This window comes from Castor canadensis, chromosome 10 (assembly GCF_047511655.1).
Source record: "Castor canadensis chromosome 10, mCasCan1.hap1v2, whole genome shotgun sequence".
Taxonomy (NCBI): Eukaryota; Metazoa; Chordata; class Mammalia; order Rodentia; family Castoridae; genus Castor; species Castor canadensis.
In genome coordinates, this window is record NC_133395.1 from 122,509,165 (window position 1) to 122,521,762 (window position 12,598).

General features: G+C 40.0%; 1 protein-coding gene across 3 annotated transcripts in view; it reads right to left on the reverse strand.

Annotated features, from left to right (window-relative positions):
• Positions 1 to 401: 401 nt before the first annotated feature.
• The window catches only part of Adamts9 (ADAM metallopeptidase with thrombospondin type 1 motif 9), a 153,511-nt gene continuing 141,314 nt past the window's right edge, over positions 402 to 12,598 (reverse strand). For all 3 annotated transcript variants that reach the window (XM_074044143.1, XM_074044144.1, XM_074044142.1), the window contains 3 exons: positions 12,027 to 12,131; positions 3,686 to 3,780; positions 402 to 2,158 (listed from right to left, as the gene is read on the reverse strand). In XM_074044143.1, the coding sequence (XP_073900244.1) occupies positions 3,691 to 3,780; positions 12,027 to 12,131 (195 nt within the window). In that variant the 3' untranslated portion in view covers positions 402 to 2,158; positions 3,686 to 3,690. The remainder of the gene's footprint in view (positions 2,159 to 3,685; positions 3,781 to 12,026; positions 12,132 to 12,598) is intronic.

Sequence of the window (12,598 nt, forward strand, 5' to 3'; positions counted from 1 at the left end):
TGGGTGTCCAGTTATCATTAACTGCTATTTGACTGGTTTAGAAAGCTCCGATTTCCCTGGACACCGTCAGTCTATAAGGTAGAGACTACTGCTACATAAAATGAACAATGAAGGCCCCAAATTCCACTTAAATCTCCTGTTTTGTTTGCTCATTTGTTTCCCATCACATAGACAGGGGGTGTATGTCCTTCACTTCTAGAAGAACCAATTTAACTGATTGGGTGATAAAAAGACAGACCTGTGGACAGTCCACCTCTGATTATCTGTCTCCAGAATGCCACCTGTAAAAAAAATGAACTTAAGAAAACTTGCATTTCTTCTCATTTTGGCAATTTTGAAACCCTAGAGACAATCTTATTCCAACTTGAATCAAGAGTCCAGAAACCATGTAAAACTAAATGTTTTGGATGTGGTCATGGATTTATTCATAATATATTTTCACAATGTATTAATAGTGGAATAACAGTTATTCATACACAGAGTTTGCCTTTTCCTGGAGCACTCTGGAGTTTGTCTGGAGTTGGAGAATACTGTCAGGTTTTTCCTAATCCCTCTGGTTTTGCAAGTGGGCAGGGTTTCTCAAGTAAGCGTCTTCTACTGGTGACAGATTCCCTTCCATCCGGTTCAAAAGGCAAAAAGACCATTGCTTTAGCACTTAAAATTTGGAAAGAAGTCACAAAAAGTGGATTCACGGAAGATCAGAAAAACTCCGGTGTCTTGTACTCCACAGTTCCTTTTTCACATAACTGCAGGAAACCCAGCAGGGTATTGGGCTCATGGCCTGAAAAGAAGTTATGTCATCGGCCATTGTTTGCACGCAAAAGGTGATCTTGATGACTCAAACCTGTCCTGGAACTTCGGGTATACTGAGAAATGCTGAAGGCCACTCCCGTGTGGCTGTGCCTCCTCTGTCTTGCTACTGGTAAACTTGGGCGTCATTTTAGAGTATCTTGGCAAAACAGTGAGAGGACCTCACTCTCCCAAAGTCACTCTGTAACCAAGCTATTGGGGGACCTTGCATTTCATTGCAGGGAGATCAAGGTACCGTAGACTGAAGAAAAGCATAGGAACAATAATGACAGAAACAAAGTCCAACTCTCTGCCTAAGAAGACATGTCCAAAAATAAGGTCAATAACTGGTTTAATTCCATCCAAGTGAGTCTGTCCATTGGAAATTGTCCTTCTGTTCCTCCCTTTTACTAAAAGTGTTCATGTTTTTGAGTCTGAAGATCACTTAAAAACATACAATATTAGCACCAAGACAGCATATTTTTTTCCCAGAGATCACATGAAACGGAATAGATACTTAATATAATTAATAGTTGGTACAATCTGTGATATCACTAACTTACTTACTGGCTAATGATACTTTCCTACAATTGCCAAAAACACCCTTATACGACTCTTGTAGCACCTTGATGATGGCTAGGTTGTTTTAAAAAACAAACTACAACTTTAAAAAAGTAACAGCAAAACCTTTACAGATAAAAAGTAAACAATAGTGTACTGTGATAATGAAGGATCACTTTTGTCATAGCACTACATATAATGTAGAGTACGTAAAATGCAAGGGACAAAATAATGCAAAGGCAGTCACAATAAAATCATTTTACGTACAAAAATATTACATCACAATAAATAATTTCAAACATAAATATTAAACTTTACATCATTAGGATATTCCACAGGTTGAGTAGCCCTTATCTGTAATGCTTGGGACCAGACGAGTTTCAGATTTTGAATTTTTTTAAGACTTGGTAATATTTGCATATATATAATGAGATATTTTGGCATGCCAAGTCTAAACATGAAATTCATTCATGTTTCGTGTGCACCTGATACACAATAGCCTATAGGTAATTTTACACAGTGTTTTAAATAATTTAGTACATAAAACAGTTTCACGGCATGAAAATTGCCATTTGAGGTGTCATGTCAGCACTTGAAACTTTCAGAATTTGAAGCAGTTCAGATTTCAGAGTTTCAGATTAGGGATGCTCACCCTGTATATATACATGCATATGTACACACATATACACACGCACTCACACACACACAAGCGTACAGGTCCTTACACACACACAGGCACCCAAATTTAAGGTGGAGGTATTGCATTACTATCCTTCATCCATCCCATAATGGTTTCTCTTCAGAGCACCTGAAATAAATAAACCAAGAAATAGAAACCTTCTGCCCAAAGTCATAAGACAAGAGTAGGTAAACCATATGTCATTTTGACATACAGAATTTTAAAAATTACACTTACTGTTTTCCCCAAATTTTAAAGGTGATTTTTTTTTTTTTTTTTTTTTTTTTTTGCTATAAGAAACATGGAAGTTTCAGGGAAGTAATGAAGAATAAAATAAAAATTCACTAACCTGAAATCCCCTCATCTGAGATAATATTTAAATATTGGTTTATTTCCTTCCATTTTTTTATAATATGTAGGTGTTTACAGATGTAAACATGGCATTCATGAGCTCTTGTAAATCTTAGCATATGACATATATAAAGTTTATCTTATTGGATCTAACATATATAAAATACATATAAAATGGGGATCTAGAGAATGTCTGCTCAGATTTCCCTACCTCAACCCCATCTCCCTTTTTCTGATAACAAATCTCTTCTTGTCCTTTGGGAACTGTCACTCCTCCAACTGACGCTGTCAGTCACTTAACGCTAGGTACGTGACCTTGAGGCCCCGTGCATGGTGATCCACTCAGAGTCAAACAGAGTTCTTTTGCAGAATGGATGCTGGGGGTGAATCCCACTTCAGTCCTGAGCTGCAAGGCTAATGTAATCCTGGGGCTGCCTGGGACAGTACGGAAGATGATTTGCCTTAGAATGAAGCAATCGAGGTGGAAATCATTGCTGACCAGTGGAGAAAGAGTGCTGACAACTGATTGAGCTCCTGTATCCAGTCAAGCTAGCACACTGCTTGGACATCTCTCTTATCTAATATACTACCTTTTCTGAGGACTTCGTTAAAATTGAGATTCTGATTTTGATAGAGGGTGGAGCCTAGGACTCTGTGTTTATAACAACCTCTCGATGCTGCTGGTCACACTGTGCAGACCAAGCTGAGGCACTGTGCAGTGGTGGAGAGCCCTGCCTTTGGCATGGGACACCATTGGGCTCTGCCAATGTGACCTTAAGGATGCTACTTAATGGCTGTGAGCCTCAGCTTTCTCTTCTGTTAAAAAAAAGACAACAGCCTCAATTCCTGGGTATGTTGTGAGGGTTCAATAAAATGATGCCTGAAAGATGGTCAGCAAACTGAGGGCTTCACAAATGTCATTGCTGTGGCTGTCACTAGTGTCATTACCCTGGTTCTTATTAAATTCCTGGGTAGTACTGCATCAGAATTCCCTGGAGCACCAGAGAGCTAACGACTCAGGACTTCTAGAGATGGGGCCCAGTAGGCGGCCTTTTCAACGATCAGTGCAACGAAATCTAATGCACGAGGCCTAGGGATCTCATGTCCAAGGGTGAAGGACACGTGGTCTCAGTCATGTGAAGATGGATCAGCCGGAGAATGAAAGACAGTAGCAGGTCAGCTTTACGAGGCTTAGCACTAGCCCTGTCTAGGGGAAGGTCACTCTCCTATCCCCCACATTTGCTCAGGGTTAGGCTACAGAAATAAATAAAAGAAAGACTGACAGACAGACACAAGAATACTTACCTTTGCTATAAAACTCGCACCTCCAGGCCAGTGCCAGAGGATGGAGTGCATTTTCCACAGTAACCACCACACTTCCCTATGACTCGAGTACCATCCTGCAAAGAGATACCCGTCTCAGATTACTTGTGTGGCAACTACTTTCAGGGCTTACCATGGCTTTGGAGACATTATTCTTGCACACACAGTAGGCAGGACTTCTAAATTAGAATGTACTCGACATACTCATCACGGTCTGAAGCATGGGTTAGCAAACCATGGCCAGTGAGTCAATTCTAGACCATGAGCTGTTTTTGGATGGTTTGCAAGCCAAGAATAGATTTCACTGTTCTTTGGGTTTTTTTGACACAGGGTCTTGCTATATAGCCCAGATTGGATTAAGTTTACAACCTTGCTGCTTCAGGCTCTCCACTGTTGGGATTACAAGTGTATATACTACCATAGCCAACTGGATTTTACACTTTTAAAATTATTATTTGTGTGTGTGTGTGTGGTGGGACTGGGGTTTGAATTCAGAGCTTCATGCTTGCAAAGCTGGTCTCCACTACTTGAACCATGCCTCTGGTCCATGTTGCTCTGGTATTTTGAAGATGGTGAGTCACCAGTCCCTGACAGATTTTACATTTTTAAATGGTTAAAATAAAGAAAACCAAGAGTAGTATTTTTTGACATATGAAATGGTATGAAACTCAAGTTTCAGTGTCCACTAATAAAGTTTTATTGGAACACAGCCATGTTCAACTCTCATTTACCTGCAGTCTATAGCTGCTTTCGTGTTGCAATAACAGAAGTGAGTCATCGCAATGATTCTTATAGCTTCACACTGCTGCTCAGTGACACAGTTTTAACTTGACAGTGACTTGAGTGCCAGATGTATCTGCTAGTTTATAGCAAATTCCTATTTTCTTATTACCAATGTATACCATTGTGACAGATCAAGAAGAGAAGAGTTTGGAGGGTTTTGAATGCTGTATTTTTAAGGTACAGCTGCATGTGGATTATTCTGTAATCAAATTTAGGCAACACAGTGTTGTGTTTATTATTCAAAAACACTACAGCTGTGCTAACAGAATATAATACACACCAGACTGCACATAAGACTGCCTCACTATAAGCACTTATTACAGTATTCCCAACTCACAGGAAAGCAATGGTCAGAAATATAGGAAATTTAAGATGGACTATCTCACCATGGCATAGTTCTTTCATGAAATGAAAACAAAAATGAGTAGGTTTCCAAGTTGCTCATTTGTTAGGCAGGGGAGGAAAATAATTTACCCATAGTGCAGTAATTAAATCATGGTTAATTGCAACAGCTAGAGAAATGTGTCCAGAGAAAATAAAGTTGCTTAAGAAGAGTACCCATTTGGCTGCTCGAAAAGCTGTTGACAATGGGAGCCACATCAGCTGTCGATTAAAAACAAAGCAAATCAATTTGGGTGGTTTTCTTTGGCTCTTGCTGAGTTAGGAGATTTTGCTGTTCAGGTGCTGCTTTTACTTGTGGAGGCAATCCCCAATCTGCAGTGACAGAGAATTAGCCTCTGTTCCATGTGGAACAGATTTATGTGAGAATATTTCAAAGAAGTTGAGAGAGAACTGCAGTAGAACAACTGAAGTGGAATCTGCTAAGATGTGCTGACAACCCCTACTGGTAAAAATAAGTTTTAATGGAAAAAGGTTTAGTTGGACAAATTTACAAATCTTGTGAAACTGTAAGATGTTTAAATTAAAGCCTGTGGTTATTCAAGGTATTATTCAACAGCAGGTTCTCTGGAAAGCTTTGTTCTTTGTTTGTTTGTTGTAATGATTTGGGAGTTCTAGAAATAGTAGTGTGAATGATGGACTTAACTTGCTATTACAGATTTAACCATAATCAGATTTAAAAAATTTTTTGGTGAAGACCAGAAGTTAAACACCTTGACTTGTCCTATCACATAGTAATTGAATAGATTAGCAGTAGTAAGCTTTTTTGGTTTTTGAGCTCAGGGCTAAGACTAATTTTTTTTTTTTTCTGATTAAGAACTATTCCCGTCACTATAAAGCGACCACCACTTACTAGCTTTGATGGACTTGGTAATGTTTCTTAGTGAATTGAACCTACAATCACAAGGCAAAACTGCACACTTGTAAGCAATGCTTGCTCTGTGGTAAAGTCACTCCAATGACAACCAACATTGCTTAAGTCACAAGCAGTGTGAGGCTCCTTAACCCTTTCCATGGTCAAAGCTTAAAACAAGAAGCCACCTCTGCTCCATACCAATTCACAGTGGATGATTTTCTGACTATAAACTGTAGTTCCAATGCTATGTTTTGGACTTTGATATAAGCAGGAAGGAATTTTCACATTACAAAATCCACTCAAATAAGCAATTAATTGAGAAGGCTCCATTTCATTTTCAATTGCAAGTGGTTAATGTGCAATGTAATCGCATACTAAAAGGCAAATATCAAGAGAAAGCTCTAATAGAATTCTACAAATGCCTGCCAAACCATGAGCATGTTCCATTAAAATTATTTCACTGTGGACAGATATCAGTGTTTGGCAATACTTATTCATGTAAAAATACACTTAGCAATACGAGCTAGATAAAATCTCATCTCAAATCAGCATTAACAGAAAAACATTTACACTAGATTTTGATAATAGAGAACACTAATTAAGAAAAATGTTTTCTTCCACCAATATTCCATTCTTCTTGTTTGTAGATTAATATTTAAAGATTTTTTTACTCAATATTATTAATTTTTAATTTGACCAATAACATTTTAGCATATTTTTTTCTTTTGATGTATAAATATACATATAATGTCATCAATTCTGCCTTGGCCCTCAAAGCCTAAAATATTTACCTTACTGAAAAAGAGTGCCTCCTCCAGTCTAATCTCTGCCATCTGTCTTGGACAGTCCCTCAAGTTTTATCTTGTACCACTCTTTCCCACATGTCTGCATTTCTTTGGGTTGTTCTCCTGACCTTCCAACACAGGGCCTTTGCATATGCAATTCTCTCTGACTGGAACTCTTCTGTTACCCTCCTTGTGTGCACTGTTCTACCTCAACAGTGAAAGCACCTGGTAAAATCCTTCAGAATCCAACTCAAAGGTCAAAGCAATGGTCAGAAATCTAGGATAGTTCCTACTTCCCTGAGAAGTTCCTCTGACACAGTTACCTATGTGACAGAAGCCTGTAATTGGCTAATTTTCTCTAACATTCGTTTTCCTGCTAGAATGTAAGTACCAGGATGCAAGACCCACACCTTACTAAAATCTGAGAGTATCCAGAACCTAGCACAGTGTAGGCTCAGAGCGATACTAAATTCACATATATTAAGTGAAAGAATGGATGAACAATGAATAAAAATGGTTCAAGGTACAGTCTTCTTTTAGAACTGCAAAGCACTGCCCTGCTCATTAGTTTCCCTAACACTTGACCAAGCTATGAAAACTTTCTCGGTTAATTACTTGCTAATCATACTCTACTCTGTGTATTTACTGTGTCACTTAACCCTCTCTCTCTCTCCCTCCCTCTACAGAATTTTATATTTTCTACTGAAAAATAATATGATGAACACATTTGTGCCTGCATTTCAGGATACCTTTGGGCTACATTCGCAGAACTGAATCAAAGAACATGAAGATTTAGTTCATACAGCAAACTGTGAAGTTTCTTATAAACAATGGATAATCTCCTTTTTAAAAAAGAAAGGGAGGAAGAAAGGGAGGGAGGGACCACTTAATAGCAAAAGAATATAGCTTCTCTTTATTTTTAAGATCTTCATGTCTTTGACTGGTTATGGGTGAGAATGAACTGAGAGAGTCATTTCTATTGTCACTTGGTCCTGGTTTTAAGGGGCCATGCTAGTTCAGGAGCTAGTTCATGCCACTACCAACTGGAATGTAAGCTGGACCAACCAGTCCTCTTACCAGGAACTAACTTTCTCCCTAGGTGTAAGCACAGGACTGGTGGCTTTCAGGAAGCCCATGTGCTTGGTATATCTTTGGCATCATCAAAGCTATGCCTTACCCAAACTCTCCCCAGCAAAGGAGATAGTCTGAATCAGATGCCAGGGGCAGGGATTAGCCTTTTAAAACATGCTTTCTGAGCCTTAATCTCCCAGTGCATCTGTGAAGTGGGAACAATGTGTTCCCTCATGTTTGCTGCACATTAGGTAATTAAGCACTAAGTGCTTAGCACAGTACTTGCCTTAACCCACGTGCCCAGGAAGTATTAGCTATTATTAACACACACAATATGTGGGCCTCCATCATCTCCTGTATTCATGGAGATGAGGAAATACCTGCGCAGTTATCAAATTGAAAAATAAAAGTTGATAAGGGCTTTATAGCATTCACACTATCTCCTTAACTGGACCTCTGTTAAGTTGATTTAGACAAAATAGATAAAAGCTAAGCTTAAACTCATTTTTATCACAAGATAAAAGAAACGCCACACTGAGCAATAAGAAAAACATGGCTGTCCTGGAGAGTGTCTCTTTCAGGAAAAAAAAAAGGGTCTCTAGAAGCCCCCGCTCACATACAATGAAACATTCATTTTACTTCATCATTCTATAGAATTTTGTAGAATTCTCTTTCCAGTGAACATTTTGTTAACCTAGTTTAATTTATTGCATGTAAGCAAAATGAATAAACTTCTGTTCCTTGAAGAATAGTCTGCATCTCACTCATTTCACTAATTCTTCTGTGTTTCCCAGTCAATCTGACCAGGGAGGGTGACTCCTGGCATTTTAGGAGGGGCTCATCTTTGACTGAAGTGGGTTCATTTACATGTCCTTAGAGTGGGCCTGGTGGAAGGAAGGCTTGCTGGGCTGGGGAGGAGAGGAGGGAATTTTGCTAAGAGGTACGAATGAATGGACACATGATTTTAGGGTGTAAAATAAAATGATAGCATGAAGTTGTGTGCAATCAAATTTGCCCTGGAGTATAACTAACAGTACCTATAAAACATAGTGTATGTATGCATACACACACATATACATACACATATATATACACACATATGTGTATACACAGATTAAACTATAGTATTTATGCAATGTATGCTCACACATACATATATATCTATTTTTCAAAATGTAGCTCTTAGATAGTTACGTGCATATGGATAGATGTACACAATTTTGCCTAATTTCTATAAGAATGTACAAAATGAAATGTACAATTTACATATAAAATGTAAATCTTTTGTGTTTCACTCGACTGGGCTGTGGCATAATTTTTCTCCTTGGCAGGTTGCCGGATTTTCATAAGCTAACATGGATTGGGAGGCCATCTGTCTGGATGCATAGGTTACTGTGCTGTGTGTGCTTGTATGTACACATGTATGTTCTGATTTCAGGTTGCCTTCACTCACTGGTGGCAAATGAACTCAAAGAGAACTGAGTCCATGTTATTTTTCTTTTTTTTAATAAGTTTTTTGCAGTACTGGAGTTTGAACTAGGGTCTGGTTGAGCCACTCAACCAGACCTTTCTTTGTGATGAGTTTTTTTGAGACACGGTCTTGCGAACTCTTTGCCCAGGGTGGCTTTGAACCATGATCCTCCAGCTCTCTGCCTCCTGAGTAGCTAGGATTATAAGTATAAGTGACCAGCGCCTGGCCTGACTCTATCTTTATAGTAATATATCTTTCATTACTTCTAAGTTTTATAATCCTGATTATTTTTCTTTGGCAAAAATCAGAGAAAAGAATTCTTTCCATTCCATTCAAGGGAGTCAACAGTAAGCTAAATACTGAGACTGGTTTTGAGCAGTTTTGCCACCTTAGTGAGATGACATCTCTCTGGAGACCCAGTTTTACTGGAATGACTAGAGTCTACTTTTAGTTTTGCTTGAGGAAAACATTTTATTGCAGAGCAGGTTTGGAAAAGTGAAGCTTTTGTTGTGTTCTTTCTCTCTGTAGCTCCCAGGAGAAACCATGGGAAGAGAGAAGTGATGGTCTGAGGTTCTGAATCAAAGCAGGGCTGTTTGGAAAGCAGGGCACTCTAACTGACCAGGGGCTCAGAGTAATGGAGGGGACTGTGTCTCTGTCCCTCAGGACAAGATGGTTGGGGGGTACTGAGTGGGAGCCAGAATACAATACAGTTTCCAAAATGTGTCCCGTGGAGGGCTGGGAGTATAGCTCAGTGGTAGAGCACTTGCCTAGCATGCACAAGGCTCTGGGTTCAGTCCCCAACGCTGAAGGGGAAAAAAAAAAAAAAAAACCAAAATGTGTCCCGTGGAGCTTTGAGTATTTGGGGATATCAAAAAGAATCTTTTGTGTTCGGTTTATTTTAGGTTAGTGCTTCTGAAAACATGGCTACTAGGACCACCTCTGGGAAACTGTTAGAAATGTACACTTCTGGACTCTTCCACAAAGCCCACACATATTTGGGGGCTGAGAGTGGAGCTCAGTGATAGAGCACGTGCCTATGTGCAAGGTACTGGCTTGGATCACCAGGACCCAGGATAAACAAAAAAGAGTGCCCCACCATGTTTTAAGAAGCCTTGTGCAGGTGATGTGTATGCACACGAATTGAGAACCAGTGTTTAGGAGAGTGCTGTTTCAAATAGTCAAGTGAGTTTCTTCCTTGTATACCATATTCCAGCCTCTAGCAGGCTAGTGCTTACTGGGACTCCTCAAGGAGGAAATACCATGTGCATTTTGTCCCCAAACCTGTAGGACGGAGAAGGCCCATTCTCGTAGAGCACCCACGGGGGGCGCCGGGACCCGGACCACACACTTTCCCAGGCTGCCAGGAGCTGGGCAGCTTTCTCTCCCAGCTCCCAGGTATTCATAAAGAATGCTCTCCAGGCCCTGGAGATTAATTCTGAGCTCAGGCTCACTGAGCTGTCATAGTACACCAAGATTTAAAAAAAAAAAGAAATGAAAAAAATAAAACCCAAGAGACCCTGACAGGCAATTGTCAAACCAACTCCCTCCAACTCAGGCGGAACCGGTCCCTAAGAGTGAGGGGCAGCTCATGCATATGCCCGTTAGGTGGCGCTCTCGGCCGCAATTATTTTTAGTTTCTGGCTGAAATAGCTGTATCGATTGACACTGGTTACCATAGAATTCCAAATTATGTTACAGTTCACAGAGATGGTTTCCTACACCCATGCTTTGGATAGTTTTTTTTTTGCTTTTCTGGGTTATTGAAATATAACGTATAATTTCAAAATATGTCGTCATGATAAAAATATATTAATTTTTATTTTTCAATTAAAAAAAATCCCTAGCAGTTAGGAAAAGAGATCAGGAAACAGATTTTGCTTAAAGTCAAAACTGAGTATCTCTCTTTCGGGGGGGGGGGGGTGTAGGTGGAGCTGCTGTTCAATATTCAATAGTCTCATTTTGACTAAATGAAAATATTACTGATAGACTTACCACATTTAGCAAATAAAAACACAAGATGCCCAGTTAAATTTGAATTTCAGATAAAAACACAGACTTTAAAAAAATATAAGTACATACCATGCAATCTATTGGCCATAGTAAAAAAAAAAACAAAAAAACCTTGTGTTTATTTGAAATTCAAATTTAATTGGGTGTCCTATATTTTACCTGGTAATTCTATTTTGGAGTAACACACACTTTCTCTTCTTCCCCAGCTCCCCTCCTCTCCCCTCCGACGTTTCTGCCTTGTGACTGAAGCAGGAACTGTATCTTGTTATGAGAACACCAGGAAAGGGGGAGGCTGTAGCTGCATGTTAAAGTCACCTATGGAAATTCCACCCCAGCCAGGGTTCCACCTGCAGGGATTTGGATTTTCTTAATCTGGGTGAAAAGAACTGGGCAAGAAAATTTTAAACTTCCACAGGGGAGAAGCCACATACAGACCAGTGCTTCCCAAGTGGGCTGTGCTCATGAACACCTGGGGGACCTGGCACCAGTGGTTTCAAACAGCTTCCTGGCAATGCGGCTGTACTGTGTGCATCACACCTTCAGGAGCAAGATTTTACAGCACCAAAAACATAAAACCTGTGTGTGTATTCCTAATTGTCCAGAAATATCACCTGGCCCATTTGAATTGCAATTATTTCTCAAAGAAATAAGATACAATGTCATTTTCCCTAGGTTCAGGAAAGTGAGTTACACGTTGACCTGACGACTTAGCTGCACGAGGTCTGGGCCACACCTGTGCTAGAGGCGTCTTCCTGATTGTAGCTTCCTGGCTAGGCAGTCACGTATTCACACCTGAGGATTATACCCTACCTTTTCTTCCTGACACTTTGCAGGATGGCTTGAGGAAGTGAGAAAGCAGATTCGTTCCTGTAGCGCCACCACTATAGTTACAAAAGAGAAAAGAGAATAAAACCAAAACCCATCCCTCCAAGCAATCTGCAGTCTTACCGGCGACTTTTTGATGTCAGAGACGGCGTAATTCCCCTGTGATATCCATCTGGCAGATTCTGTTAAAGATAGGCCGGTTCCGTACAGGTTGATGCTAAAACGACCCTAGAACAAATGGCCAGCACAAAAATTTTTTTAGCCCAGGTGATGTTCCCAAAAAGGCAAAGGTGAACCCAATAAATAAAAGGCATTTCTGAAAGAAGAATGTTAACTAATTCTTGAGGGTCTTTTATTTTTGTTTTGTCATGCATTGTGTCACTTTTCCTCTAGAGAGCTTTAGGAAGGGGATTTTCTTTAAAGATGGGGAAACTGAGGCCTCCCACAGCCTTCCGAGATACAGGGAGAGCCCAGCTCACATCTTCCTGACTTCAAAGGGCTCACTCTCAGTCACCACCATTCGGCCTCCCTAACACCGCAATCCTGATGTTGCTTACAATTATCAGATTCCTTCAGGAACAAAATGCCACAGTGTAATTTTTCTAACAAGATCTAGCTGCCAAAGCTCCCAACTCTTCCAGCTCCCTGGGGCGATGAGCACAGCCGCGTACCAAGCACAGCAGGGCGGGACTTCA